The sequence below is a fragment of the Crocodylus porosus genome, unplaced genomic scaffold (assembly GCF_001723895.1).
Source record: "Crocodylus porosus isolate Cpor-Errol unplaced genomic scaffold, CroPor_comp1, whole genome shotgun sequence".
Lineage (NCBI taxonomy): Eukaryota > Metazoa > Chordata > Crocodylia > Crocodylidae > Crocodylus > Crocodylus porosus.
In genome coordinates, this window is record NW_017728928.1 from 19,262,848 (window position 1) to 19,277,872 (window position 15,025).

Genomic DNA, 15,025 nt, shown 5'->3' on the forward strand with positions numbered 1-15,025 from the left:
GTCCACCACCACTCTCTGGGTGCGGCCCTCCAGCCAATTTGCGACTGTGTAGGCATTGACACCACAGTTGCCTAACTTCGTAATGAGAATGGGGTGAGAGACAGTGTCGAAGGCCTTCCTAAAGCCCAGCAAGACTACGTCCACTGTGACACCTGTGTCCAAGGATTTTATGACCTGGTTGTAGAAGGCCACCAAGTTGATCTGACAGGACCTGCCTCGAATGAACCCGTGTTGGTTGCCCCTAAGCATAACCTCCCCTACTGGCCCCTCGCAGATGTGCTCTTGGATAATTTTCTCCAAGAGCTTCCCCAGGATCGAGGTAAGACTAATGGGTCGGTAGTTTCCTGGGTTTTCCTTCCTCCCTTTTTTGAAGATGGGAACCACATTGGCCCTCTTCCAGTTCTCCGGCACCTCGCCAGAGCACCGTGAGTGCGACAATCAAGTAAAGTCCTTCTGATTCCTCAGTGTAGCTCTTAACCCAAGAGACAGTGGGAAAAGATGAAGATTGGTGCTCAGGGGTTTTCAGGCACTTGCTGTTGAAGATGTTCTGACACACATATGCATGTGGAAGCACAACCGGATCTCTTTGCACCCTGGGCAGTGGCAACACACAGGACAGCACTGGCTGCTGAGCTGCAGGCAGCAGCATTGCAACCAGCTGCAGCAGCAGCTATTTTTGTACCTCTTCCTCCCTCAAGGATGGTGCCCGGGGCTCCTGTCCCAGTCACCTCCCCTGATTTATACTACTGCTACTGTATCCATGGGCAGGGCAAAGAAAAGAGCAGTTAAGAGGAGAATGATGAAACCTGGGGAATTTTCAGTGCAGGTGGAAGCTGCAGTAAAGACATGGCTTAGATGGGCTCAGGTGTTTTATCATCATCCCACATAGCCCTGCCATACAGAGGGTGAGACGATGGTGGAGAAGCTTAAGCCCTGTCAGTGCCTTCAGTCTACATACTGGCAGAAAGCAATGGACGGCCTTAATCCAACAAAGACCAGGCTTCAAAAGCAAAGTCAAGGATCCCCTTGCTAGCTACGGGTAGGTTCAGAAAGGTCTCCTGATTGCCTGTAGAAAGTAAAACTACTGAGTTTATGTTTTATGCTGAAGTGCCCACGAGAAAAACTAAGCAGATTAAAAGGGCAGAGGTTCAAGCATCTTACTCAGTACTGTTCACATTGAGAAATATATTCAGCAAAGCATCTACAGGCAACTTTGAGTTTCGATGCAATAATCAATCTTCATTTTTGTACAGGAATTTAATTTTGGGTCCCGAGCGGCTTCCAATTATGATTTAATAAGCTATAATTTAATTAAAATGCTATCCACTTGGAACGAATATGAAAGGAGATTAACATGAGCAAAAATTAATGTAACATTTAAAATTCATCTTTTATCCCTATGGGTTTTGTTAATGCTTTAATAGGTAGATCAAAAGTTTATAATAATCTAGCTACAGTCACCTTAGAGATTTTTGTCTGAATTGCCCCAAAATAATAAAATATTACAATGCCCTTAATGTGCATTTCCCATTTTGCCAGTTGGATAGATCTGGGTGGAAATCAATAAGAGTTTGCTCTCATAGGCTTGTAAAAACCATTTCCCTCCCACAGTTAATCCATGTGCTGCTTGCAACCACTGAGTTTCAGGTTCAAAAGGCAAAACTCACCCCAAATCACCCAGTTACACTTGACTGCGCATTAGAAATATCTAAGACTGCAAATTTGCCTTCCTCATCCTGCAGCTATAAAACCAGCCGCTGGGCTTGTTTTAATCCAGAAGCAAATGTGTTCAAAATGTTTGTGATCATTAGCAAATGTTTCAAACAAATCCACTTTGACCAGAGTGTGCATAGAGCTGTGAAATTGGGTGAGTCTCCCCCTCCACTCACCCCAGTTTTAGCTCCCAGTGTACCAAGTTCTGCTTGGTATGGAGGAAATGTCTGTGTGGGGAACTCCCCAATGCAAAAGGTAATAATTATGGACACGCTCTGGGAATCCAAATATCATGAATTGATATTTGGACCTGAAGGCTCCAAGCAAGACCAAGGTCCCATTCGTATAAGCGTTGCACATATACATAGCCAGAGACATTCTCTGCCCCAGAGAGTCTCAGGAGACAGACAGACAGACCACTTGTGGGAGAGGAATCGGGTGCACAGAGAAGCAACCTGACTCACTAAATGTCACACAGTGGGCCAGTAGCTGATTTGGACATAGCATTTCAGTTTCTTGAGTTCTGACTCAAGGCTCTCTCACCTGCCCATGCTTGACTTTAACATGCATGGGGTTTTCCCAGGCCCATCTTGTTACAGCTATGTTCCACCTTGGGAGCATCTAAACTTATTGCCATGCAGGCATTCAATATGCAGAGCTGAAAAGCTTGACAGCATTTTGCTCCACAGCAGGTTTGCCCAATATGGGCTGTGTGTTTTACAGTCACGGTCAGTATTGGCTGCATTTAAAGAACTTTATAGTTGGTTTCCATCACTGACCACATGCTGCTTTTGGCAGCAGTTTAATGATAGACAATGCATTTAGTATGTGTATGTAAGATAAGGGTTTTTTTCACCAGGCTGAGTGGGGGGCGGGGGGGGGGTGAAAACCTCTTCTATTTCAGTACATACAATATGGATATGCACATCTGCCTAGTAATATAAACTCCTGGGATCTGGAGTTTGATCTCAGTTACTCCACTGCCTTCAGATTTATGGTTATGTAGAGGAGAATCTGGCTTGGGGAGTCAAGTGAGCTCTTGGGGAAACTAGAAATGACACTGGGAACTGAAGGGTGAGATGGTCATTACAAAGGGAGGAAACAGGTTCCCTTTGCCCTTCTGCACTCTGCCAGGTCCTGGTATGGTCTGCTTCTGAGCTACTAACTTGGCCAAGGTCCTTAGGTGAGCAAATCCTTCCTTCTCCAAAACCACAGACAGAACCTGCTGCCATCCACACACTGCAATGCAGGGGAAAGAGGACTAGACTAACCTGCACCTGAGCCTCGCTCTTCATCAGATAGCGCATCTTGCTGAGGATACACTGCTGGAGCTGCTCCCACGTTGTGCCTCTGTCTTCTCTCATCAGTAATGGTGGGCCAAACCTGAAAAACAGCAAGCAGTGGGTTGGACATGCCACTGAGAGGGGAATCTCACTGAACAGGCATCCTTGTCAAGCCCTCCTAGAGATGTTTTCTGATATAGTGGTGGAGGCACAGATAAGCTAAGATTCACTGGAGCGCGGTGGGGATGGGTGTCTTCCAACCAGTCAGGAGAAAGATCCCACAATAGTGTCATGGATCCATATGTAGAAACACTCCAGAGGATTCTCTGGCTCCCCTGAAGGTCAGTGCGGGGAAGCTGTGCGGGGTGTTTTGAAGACAGTGACCCTTAGGGGGTAACTAGAGGAGGGTCCTTGCGAGGGTCCTGGCTGAAGTAACTAGCTGTGACTGAAGGGATGCTAACCCCAGGAGATTTTCACAGGAGTTTTTATGAGGGCCAGGTGGTTGTCTGAATGTAGGGTAAGGATACGTTAGGTTTGTGTTTTACCATATTCTGCTGTCAAAACATTTGATCACTTTTTTCTTTTTTATACCATTTGTTCTTCCTTGTGACAAACCCTTCTGTTTTTCTGTTCCTTTACCAAAGTGCCTGTGGTAAAACATGATTTCTGGGCAAATTAAAAAGCTGGGCATGCCCATTCAGCAGACTGGGAGGAAAATAAGCTTATACAACCCAAGCGTATACTTCTGGGAGCACCCCGACAGCCTACGGATTTGTCACAAATAGTCAGAGCCCTAAAGCACCCAGCAGTGAGCTTGGGTTTACTGGTTCCAGCACTTACACACCCAAGGCAATGCAAGGCGGGAAGCCTAGGACAAGGCTGGAGTTGGGAAGAAGTGGATGATGCGGCTAATGCTGCTGGAACGGCACTGCTGAGACCCACACCGGGCCTGCTTGCATAAAGTGGAAATGCTTCTAACTAAATTGCATGCCATAAAGCAGAGCACATTACAAGGCATTTCCCAGCCGATAATGTTTTACTAGGCGCTTCAAGCACAGATAGAACGTTATTTAATGGGAATTGTGATGTGAAATGTGAATTCATTACCGCAGTCTGTCAGCCAAGTGCATGTGTCTGAACTCCTACCAGCCATCAGCCAGGGGAAGACAGTGTTTGGACAGACTGCTGCTCCCCCTCACTCTGGGCACGGGCTCTCAAACTAAAGAAGTGTGGGCTGTACCTTGTGTCACTGTGGCCCAAATGGTCCAGAATAGCAAGAAGACCCTGCTAAGAGGTTCACAGCTACTTTGCCAAATCAGCAGCACAACCAGGAACAGCAGCACCATACGCTTCTCCTTTCCCAGTGATTAAGTAGTAGTAATGCCTGTTTTATCGGGTCCATGTGCTAACTTCCATGCAGCCAGCTGTTGTGCCAAGCAACAAAAGGAAATCACTTGAAACACCCACTTCCCTATCAAACAGGGAATTGGTGGATGGATCCAAACACTTCTATTCAAGCGGGGGCCAAAACATAAGAGCTTCATTGGCAGACCATGGAAGGCAGAGTGAATTCAGGAGTCTATACTCACCAGAGGCACAAAAACCACTGAAAGTTGACGGCATTTTTCATGCTTCTGGAGAGCCACCAAGTCCTAGGAGAGGTGCTGGCCAGCAGACAATCTGTAGAGATGGCTAGCCAAGGGAATATTTTCCCTGTCCCTGCACCCAGATAACATTTCTTGGGTGGTGTGAGGAATACGTGTGTGAGGGATCATCACTCCAACGTTACCAAAGCAGCGATGCACGTATGGCATTCTAAACCAAATGCCTCTGATACCACTGCATCACCCAGCTGCTGAACATCTTACACTGGGTGCCTATTACAATGGCAAATACCTTTGCTTGTGCCTTGAAAAGACTGCATTCTTAGCTTTTGACATATCACTTGTAAAAGAGAATAAAATGAGAGCGAGCCCTGCAACTCTTTCCCTTGAGAATACCCCCTGCCTCAGCAACTCTGCTCCAGCACAGCCTTACATCATCCATCATCTGATCCCCATGACCCCCGGAGACAGCCCCTCAACCTCAAATAATGCCTCTCCAGCAACAGACTATTTAATTCCAAGTCTTACCAGGCCACCAGACTTTGCTGCAGACTCCATTGCCAGCTGCATCCCCTCATCAACACAGACCACATCATCACCGAACCAAGCAACACTAATTATAACACTGGGAGTTTATTCACCTGCTCCTCCACCAAAGTCATATACACCAGTACCTGCTTATATTGCCCCTTTGCTATCTACATTGGCCACACAAGGCAATCCCTATGTAAAAGAGTGGACACCATTTCAACACAAATCCAGAAATACGCAAAAGCCCACGTGTAACATGGAGTCAGAGGCTCCCGTTACTTTTATGGGGAAAGTGCAGCAGGCTAACCTTGCTGTGCAGGCAGACAGCCGAGCAGAAGCTAGCTGCACTGCAACAAGCTTGCTATGTTGGCAGATTTCCAGGGAGCCTGAGAGAAAAGGCTCCAAGCAGCTGACAAGCTGTGGCATGGAAGGGCAAGCTGGCCATTAGGAAAAAGAGGAACCCCCTGTGTATAATTAAAGAGTCACTTGATGGGAAGGGGCAGGACTTCAGGGCATATAAACCAGCACCTGAGGCAAGGCAGGCAGTCTGGCAGAGCTCCTGGGAGAGAGGGGCTGCAGGTGACCTCCTAGCAAGCAGGCAAATCTCCCATGAGAGACGGGAGGTGCACTTGCCAGATGCCACTGACACAGAGCGGGGGAGACTTTTTGGTTGGAAGTGGTTGCTTGTATTTGCATTGTGGTTAAGTTTAACACTGGAGGACTGGGTTGTAGCTGTATGGAAGGATTGGAAGCCACATATCAGGAGGCCTAGGGCACTCAGGGTTTCAAGCCTAACAGATGGGTGAGTGATAGGGGATAGGTTAGGGCTGAGGGCAAAGGCCTGTGCTCCAGGAATGAAAGAGAGCCGAAGTCTGTGGCCCCAGAGAGAGGGAGGCTGGGACCAAGGAGCCAAGCCAGTCAGCGTAAGTGGGCCTAGGCTTAGGAGATCACAGCTAGAGCAACCAGCTGGCCAAAGTCAAGAAGGCTGAAGCCTGGACAAGCTGGTGTGTGGATCAAGAGCAATATCCACAAAGCATGGGCATGGCCACAAAATCAGATAGAGGCCACAACTATAGCCCATAAGGCAGTGCTGCCCCAAGGCACTGACATGGCAAAGATGGCCACAGCTTAGCACCCTAAAGGCATGGGTGACTGGTGCCTCCTGAGACCGGGGGGACATAGTTTGTGGGTGGCAGCACTGGCGTTGGCAGGGTGGTGAGTGACAACTGCCCGCCGAACCCGGTGTTGGCAGCCGATCTTGGCGGGGGGGTACATGCCCCTCCCCCCAATCAGTCGCCTATGCCTAATGACACATCTGCAGCTGGCTGGGTGTGGGGAAGACCAGCTGGATGAGGAACTAAGGCTCATTTAGGACCCTGGGTGCAGCCTCCCTGTGTACTATAAGAAACATCAAGGTGTGCCAGGTGAAGTAAAAAGGGAGTGTACCCTGAGGAGCAGGAGCAGGGCAGGGGATGCCTGGCCAGCAGAGGGTGAACATCCCTGGATGTTCCATCACTGACCTCAGAGCAGCTGTCCTTTAAAGAAAATAATTTAAAAAATCAACTTGACCAAACTAAATTCATTCACAGACTGCATTGTGCTAACCACAGTCTCAGCAGAAACTATCCTCAGCAGAGTCTTATCCTACTACAAGGACTAGCTGTTTACTCTGGTGTCCCTCCAGATGTCAACTGCTTTGTCCATCTCGGTTGATCTAATCAATCTACTTATTACCTCTCTTAGCAGTGTCCCCTTCCCCTGACTTTTCCCCTTCTGTACAAATTATTTTCTTCCTACAAGTCCATTCATAGCACTTGACAAAGTAGGTTGTTTCCTACAAGAGCTCATGTCTCTCTGAACCAGTTAGGCCAGGGGTTGACAACAGGGGGTATGTGTACCCCTGGGGGTACGTGTGGGCGGCGGGGATGGAGCACTGCCACCCACCACCCCATGCTGCTGCCTCCCAGGAGTAGGGCTGGGGGGCAGCAGCTCCCCTCTGCAGGCTGCACAAGCACTGCCCAGCTGGCAGCTCACATGTGGTGGCCGTTGCCACCATCTACCACCCCATGCCGCTGCATGCAACACCCCCACCCCTGCTCTAAGTCCAGCTGCTGCCAACCCTCCTCCCCCCACTCCACCAAAAGTGTACCCAGAAGAGGTACACTCCTTAAAAAAGCTTGAAAACCCATGAGTTAGGCTCTAAGGTGCCACCCTGTCCTACCTTCTGCCTGACTTCAGACTAAGATGGCTAACTATCTCCGAGCTGCTGAAGATGGGAAAGACTTACGGGACTTTTATTAGAACAGCCAAGCGTCCATTGTGGAAGTGTTTTTGTGCTCAAAGATCTTTCCTGGTAAAGTTCACAGCCTGGAAAGGATGCATGGGTGAGGGATGTGTGACCTGCCATGCTCCTCTCCACCACTGACTGATCTGTTAAATCGCTTAGTTCCCAACTTTGACTTTTGCTACTTTTACTTCTCTCTTGCCTTCTAGACTGCTTATTATGACTATGGATGGGCACAGGGGCTAGATAAAATGGGAGCCTTGCTCAGTGCCCAAACCAAACCCTGCCTGAGATCTCACTGGTCAATTCAGTTCTTATTCCTACTCATGATGCCCTGGGTTTCCTAGGTCCAGGCAGGACCAAGAAGAGAAACTTCGTAAGAGCAACCAGAAGAAGCTCTGCTCACGGGCTCTGTCAGGTGCTGGTATGGCAACCTTTCAAGGCTTTTTACTAAGGACTCTCCCTCTGCAGGGAAGGTGTCCATGCTCCAGATAAGTCTACGTTTCGATAAAAGGAAAGAAAATCATGCTAAAATGAACACTGAGTGCCTATCAGAGAATAATGCCTGTATCTGTTGGGTTTGCTCCAGAAAATCGAGTGCAAAATGGTTGTTCATGTAACTAGAACCCATGAGGCATTGCAAGCTCAGATAAGCATCCATACATCTTGGGGCCTAGTGAAACCTCAGAGACCCACCCAGTGCAAGGGTGGAGTTAGGGGTTGGCTTTGCCAGAAGTTTCTAAAGCCTGCACTAGTTTTGCGTGGCTATTAGCAGACACACATTGAAAAATGCATCTGTCTCTCCACCCTCCTTCTGCTCATACTTGGCCCAGTTAGATAGCCTCCTACAGAGACAGCTAGCAACACCCACCCAAAACCCAAATCCTGACTGCGCAGACTCTCTAGTGTCTCTTTGCTAACCTTCATGCTATTTATCTGACACACAAGTTAAGGCACAGAATACAACCAGATGGCACACCGAAAAGCAGAGAGGGCACCAATCTAGAAAATAAGGATCCAGGGTTTTAGGTTCAGCTCAGTATAGCAACAGGGATAAATTCCTAAATGCTGGATCTAGATCCAAACCCTTTTGTATTCAGGACTCTCGGGTTTCATCTTAGGCACTGACTTGCAATATGACCTTGAGCAAGTCACCTCTTTTCTCTGTGCCCCAGTTTCCCCGTTAAAATTAACCACCTGTGAACAGCACTTACAGGTATAAAGGGCTAAGCAAGTGCTATCAAATAACGCTTATTCAGGCCCTGTCTATTTTACTTCTAGAGCACTACCAAACTGTACAGTTTCTCTTCATGGTCACACTGGCATATGTCACTTGAAACTACCAGTTCAACCACCAGGAGAACAAAGTCTATAAAAAAATCAAGATTGCATGAGTAAAGGCATCCCAGAAATATACGAACTGTAAGAAAACAACTGATTTGTGCTTCAAATTCCCTCTGCCATTTATAGTGACACATGGGGCAAGGAAGTGCAAAGTGCCAGCCACAGTAATGGCAGAAGAAACCAAGAGGAGATAGAAACACATGCTATACACACTTTGATTAAGCAGGCTGCCAGGGTGCAGAGGAAGAGCAATAGGAACAGAACGAAGCCCAAAAAGAAACACACCAATACCCAAACTCACAGGCACACACCAGGCACAAACCAAGTCTGAGCAAGGTACAGGAAAGTGTCATAACAGGCGAAGCAAACTGAATAACATACAAACATGTGTAGTCCCATAACTTTTCAGAGAAAGAGCCAACAAAAGAATAACACAACTATTCCAGAGCCCAAATCCATGCAGACCCAGATTTATACCCACACGTATATGCAGGCAGGCATGCACGTGTAAACACATACACAGCAATTCATGCATACACTCGGACACATAGAGATACGCACCCATGCACTCAACTGCACTCTCAGACACACAACAGATGCAGACACACCTTGGAGCTCGTTCAGCCCTGCCGTGAGCTGGCACCTTTCCTAATGAAGCCAGTGGGAGACGTGCATATGCCAAGGCTGAACTTGGCCTAGAGTCCAGGCAGGTGCAGCAAAACAGCTAATAGGAATGAGCAGAAATCCAGCCCTGCCTCCAAGCACATGGAAAGGCGGCCGAGCCAGCTCCTCTCAGGGCTGATCTGTGACCCGACAGTACTGACCCCACAGGGCTCCACTAGCCGCTGGCCAACCTCCTGACCCACTCTGGCTCCAAGCTGTTCCTTGCTCACAGTGTGCTATCAGGCCACTGCCGGTGGGAGACCTCTGGCTGTGGGAGAGATTGCCAAATCTCACACAAAATGGCCTTCAGCCTTTCCCTAGTAAACACAATGACACTCCCACCCCCTCCTTAAGAAGGCAGGATGAGTACAACCGACTCTGGACATTCAACAGCCACCCATCAAGAAGTGTTGGTGGCTCAAACAGATACAGGAATCCCTGGGAAAGTGAAGAGACCACTGACCCCCTGAGCTGGCACTCGATTGGGACACAAGTGGGGATGCTCCTGACTTGCGTGTCTAGTCCTAACAGTATATGATCCAAACTGGCTGTGCTTTGGAGCGTACCTGCCTCCTCACACAGGGAAAGGCCAATTGATCCAGGACACATCAGGGAGCCACAAGGGCAGAAAGCAGGGTATGATTCAGAGACCCTGGAATAAATACTCTTCAGCCTGTTGGGAGAGGAGAGGCTGGGACAGGGCCACTGTCACAGAGACAGTGGGGGTCTCTCCACCCTCCAGGCACTCCTTGCTCTCCAAGCAGCAGAATTCCAGATCCGCACATCTGCCTGCCCATTACTTTAGAAATCCTTGGCTCTTGCATGATTTTTAGATCACCATGGCTCCATCACTTACACTACCATTACTTGAGAGACATTAGGGGCCTCACTGACTATGTGCTGGGTCCGCTCTACAATTGCTCCAATGCAGCACACCAGCATGCAGCACACACTGCATCTCCTGAGCACTGGGAGGAAGCAGGCTGCACCAAGCATGAGGCAGCACAGCTTCACGGGACCAAAAACATCACTACTGCCTTAAGTAATCCATGGCTCTGTTAACGCATCACTACTGCTAGCTGCTCAGCCCAGCTAGCAGGCAGATGGGTCACAGATTGCACTGATGAACCTAGTACTGAACTCTAGATAGAGCAGGTCAATATCCTAAAATCAACCATACCAGGGCCTCTGTAAGTGAAGCCCAAATTTCCTAGGACTCAAGTCTGGGAAACAGTCTAGGACACTCCACTGAAACCTGCAGAGTTGGAAGTAGTCTACTTCTGGTTTTAATTTGTGGAGCTGCCATAGTGCAGTGCTAAGAGCTGACTAATTTGCTGTCAATGGAGGTCCTTAGCCCCATTTTACAGATGTAAGGCTGAGGTACACAGAGATATAAAATGACTTGCCCAATGTCAGCAGCAAAACAAGGGAGAGAAACCAGTTCCCCCGAGACCTTGGAAAGCACTCTATCCAGTAGGCTGCAGCTTCAGAGGGCCCCATTGTTTGCCCACTCCCACTCAAAGGAAGGTGAGTGGAGAGGGGCTTTCTAAAGTTATAGTTATCCACAATAGAGCATTTCTGCTGGTGGAGGACGGGGGTATGCACTGTCCAGAGATTTTCCCATTCCAGTTCCTTTGGCTCTGCTGTTCCCCTCCCCCACCACAAAGAAGTGTAATCTGGGGTGGACAAGCAGGGCGCCAACCATGGGTGCTAGAGCGGTGGCTCCCTGGGGGACCTGTGGGACGGTAGCAGCAGCAACCATGCACCACAACTAGGACAGCAGCAACAGCCAGGCCCAGGCAGACTACTCTGCTAGGAGCAGCTATGGACTTTGAAGCCCTGGAGCAGGTAACACTGACTCCCCCCAGCCCACTGTTCTCCAGCATTTGGCAACCCCCTCTTGCTTCCTGGCAGGGTTTTGACTAGGACTCAGCTCCCCCTGCCCAGCAGCATTTTGCTTACGGTGCAAAACTTGCTAATAATCAGACACACAGCAGGGCAGCCCCACCACTGGGGCAGCCTCGTTGCATGGGACAGTGCTGGCTGCCATTGTGCTGATTACAGTGGCACACTCAGCTGCCACTATTGCAGTAGATGCTTTTGTACCCTCCCACACAGCTGGTGCCTGGAGCCTCTGCCCTGGTTGAACTGTCCCTCAGTTACCCCACTGTTCCTACTTACGCCTCTGCTACCATATAGCTTTTTCATTTGCTTTGAATTCTGCAGGCGAGATGATGGTGCATGTATTAGAAGGAGCACAAGGAGGTTCTAGTTCCTTTGTCCATGAACCAACTTCCTCCAGGCTTTCAGTAGCCCAGGACTGATCAGCTGTGACTCACTTCCCTTTCATGGGCACTCAACACAGTTTTGATACTGTTCAGGGACAGAGAAGTCACAGAGGCCTTGTCTTCCCCTTTTCGTTACAGAAATTCAGGCAAAAATTTAGTGCCTGAGGATCATTACTATAAAGCAGTTTGGAGGTCACAGAAAATTACCTGCTTTCAAACAGGGAGATGGTCTTTGCAGAGAATAGTCCCTGCTGCCCAAGCTGTACCCTATTCATTGCTTTCCTCCTCCTCATCACCCACTGCCACTGCACAGTGCCAACGTCCTCACGGCAGGGTAACATGACCGCTGAACAGTGTGTGTGGTTTTCTCTCACCACTCTTATGCTGCTCCAGGCCACCTCTGTGCACTCGCTAGATTCAAGTCTCTGGCATGAATCAGGGTTTTAGGACCTGAACCTGGGTTTCTTATATAAGTTCACCAGGTTATGGGGTATTTTAGGATAGGGAAGGCACACACTCTCCCTTTCTTTTCCTCCATGAAAATATTTAAGTGGTCTCTTGCTTTGGCTCCATATGGAATGGGAACCTTTTAAAATCTCATTTAGCTTTGCAAGATGATTAAACTGTTTCCCTTCCTACTGCAGCGAGGACCCAGGCCACAACCAGTGCTTGAGGGGTGTGTGCTGGCTGAGTCCTCACTACCTGAATAGTTTTGTGGGAAAATATGTTTGTCCCTTGCCCCTCAACTCTGTGGGAGCACATATTTTTGAGTCCCTGGACTCTTAAGGGGTGCCATACTGGGGCGGTGGGGGGAGTTGTTTCCTGATAACATTATGGGACTGAGTACATGTTTAGCAAATTTGCAGATGGCATCAAGTTGAAGACACTGGACAGTAGGGCTAAGATGTGGAATGACCTGGATAAACTGGAGGAATGGTCCAAAATCAATCGGATGAAATTCAACAAGGACAAAGGAATTTTGGACTGAATAACTGCATGTACAAATACGGACTGGGGACTGAGGGCTAGGCTGCAGTACTAGTAAGAAGGACCCTGGGGTTACAGTAGACCATAAGCTGAATATGAGCTAAGAGTATTTTGTTGCAAAAAAGCATACTGGATTGTAGTAACAGGATTGTCTCTTGCAAATCAAGGGAAGTGATTCTCCTGCTCTATTCAGCACTAGTGAGGCCCCACATGGAGTACTGTGTCCAGTTTTGGGCCCCACACTTCCAGAAAGATGTAGATAGGTTGGAAAGGGTCCAGCACGGATCAACACAAATTATTAGAAGCCCGGGAAGCAAAACTTATGAAGAAAATCTGACAGAACTAGGTGGATTTAGTGTGGGGAAGAGAAGAACGTGGGGGAATTGGGTAACAGTCTTTAAATACCTGGCCATAGGGTAAAATTCCTTCCTGACCCTAAATACGGTAGGTAGTCTGACACTTAGTAGAGGGGAAAGACCTTCCAGCCAGGAACCTCTGGGTTTAAGTCCAAGCAAGGGCACTGGCACACCCCAGTCAAAATCCCCAGTTTTGGCTGCAGTTAACACCCAATGCCTCTGAGGAAGGCTTAAGCCCCCCATTCCCTTCAATTCACACAGCAGCAAGGGAGTGAGGGCAGGGGGAGCAGAATCCCCTCCCAGCCCCATGTGGCAATCAGCAAAGCCCAGAAGCCTGGGAAATACCCACGGCAGAACACAGGCATAGCTACACCTAGATCTTGGAAGATCTCCAGCCTGGAGCAGGAGCCAGGAAGGAGGTCACTGCACAAGAGAAACATATTTCAGAGTGGGAATGGAGACAGCCATGGTCCCCAGGACAGAAGAATCCTGGACAGTGTACCCTGCACATGCCCAGAGATACGAGTGAATCAGCAGCCTGCAGGGGTGCAATGCTGACAGCTCTGTACAGTCCCTAGTGCTTCCCCATAGAGAGGCTGGCCCCTCTTAAGAGGTTCTGGCCTGTTCATCCAAAGGACAAGCAATCTCAAGGGGGAGAAGGAACAGCAGTTTCTTTCCTGATTGCTTCTTTAAGAAACCAGTGATTAGAGGAAAGGAGTGAGAGTCAGAATTCCTGGGTTTTTCCCCCAGTTTTTCTACTTGCCCTGTGACTTTCGTAAGACATTTACCTTTCTTTATGCCTTGGTTTCCTATCTGTAAAAGAAGGACAATGATATTTGTCTAGCTGGTTTTTAAGACCTGGCTAGTCAAAGCCTTGGCTGGGATGATATAGTTGGGGATGGCCCTGCTTTGAGAAGAGGGTTGTACTAGATGACCTCCTGAGGTCCCTTCCAATCCCAATTTTTCTGATTCTGCATTAACCTATCACCAGAGGAGGCAGGGAGGCATCAAGTACTGACTATGTGTAAACACTATCCTCTTGAAGTCCTGAGGTAGGGGAGCAGTGTGCTTAAACAGCTCAAAATATTAACTCAGGTAGAGTGTAAAAGTCACACATGGATTTGTGTGTCCTTTTGGTAGCCAGGGAGTCCCTTTTTGGAGTTGTTTTCAGGGACAAATCATTGTCATCTCAGGGTCCCCAGCACCAAAGTTAAGCATGCAAAAAAGAACAAGCATGCAAGCAAAAGCAAAGGTAACCACAGAGACTTTTCAGCTGCAAATGTGAATAGCAGTGTATGCAACTGCAAGTGTGACCACAGAGGATTTCCACTTGCACAATGGGTTGTGTGTGCATATGCAAACTAAATGATAGTGAATTTTCAATCAAACTCTCTCTTCTGTGCTTTGCACTCACAATTGCACATCGCAGGCACAAACCCAAGGGTGCATTGTTTTCAATATCTATTGTATATTGTTGGTATATTGAGGCATACATACCTGGTAGCCTCCTGCCCCATCCCTGCAGTGTTACAGAGAAGCAACAGGATTCTCCCGCCTCCACCATGGTGCAAGAACTCAGAGGACATGGCACCAGTATGGGGCAATCGCTGGCCTTCGAGTTCAGATGAGTTAGGGGAAGATGGGAGGCTGAGGGGGCAGCCTGCAAAGGAGACACAGAAGAGCAAGACAGCAATGAGTCAAGGCTCCTGGGCTGTGTGCTTTGGAGGATCCAGTTCTGAAGCAGAGAGCAGGCAGCTACTGGCTTGTTATCCCAAAGCAGGAGCTCCTGCTAGAAAGCTAGCACCTGAGGAACAAGCATGTACTATTTTGTGCAGGCAGTGACTGCTACCTCTGCCACTGCCAGCTGTGCATGACCAGGGGGATGAGTTACTAGGAGAAGGCTGCTTAGGTGCTAAAGCTCCCCTTCTCCTCCCCAGTTTGTAACAGCTAAGGTGATGCCATTACTCAGCCT

At 48.5% G+C, this 15,025-nt stretch overlaps 1 protein-coding gene across 1 annotated transcript in view; it reads right to left on the minus strand.

Annotated features, from left to right (window-relative positions):
• Positions 1 to 15,025, minus strand: part of USP43 (ubiquitin specific peptidase 43) — a gene marked incomplete at its 5' end in the record, with an annotated part of 191,878 nt that overhangs the window by 39,949 nt on the left and 136,904 nt on the right. Inside the window, 2 exons of the mRNA XM_019542826.1 lie at positions 2,985 to 3,096; positions 14,551 to 14,713. Coding sequence (XP_019398371.1) covers positions 2,985 to 3,096; positions 14,551 to 14,713 — 275 coding nt within the window. The remainder of the gene's footprint in view (positions 1 to 2,984; positions 3,097 to 14,550; positions 14,714 to 15,025) is intronic.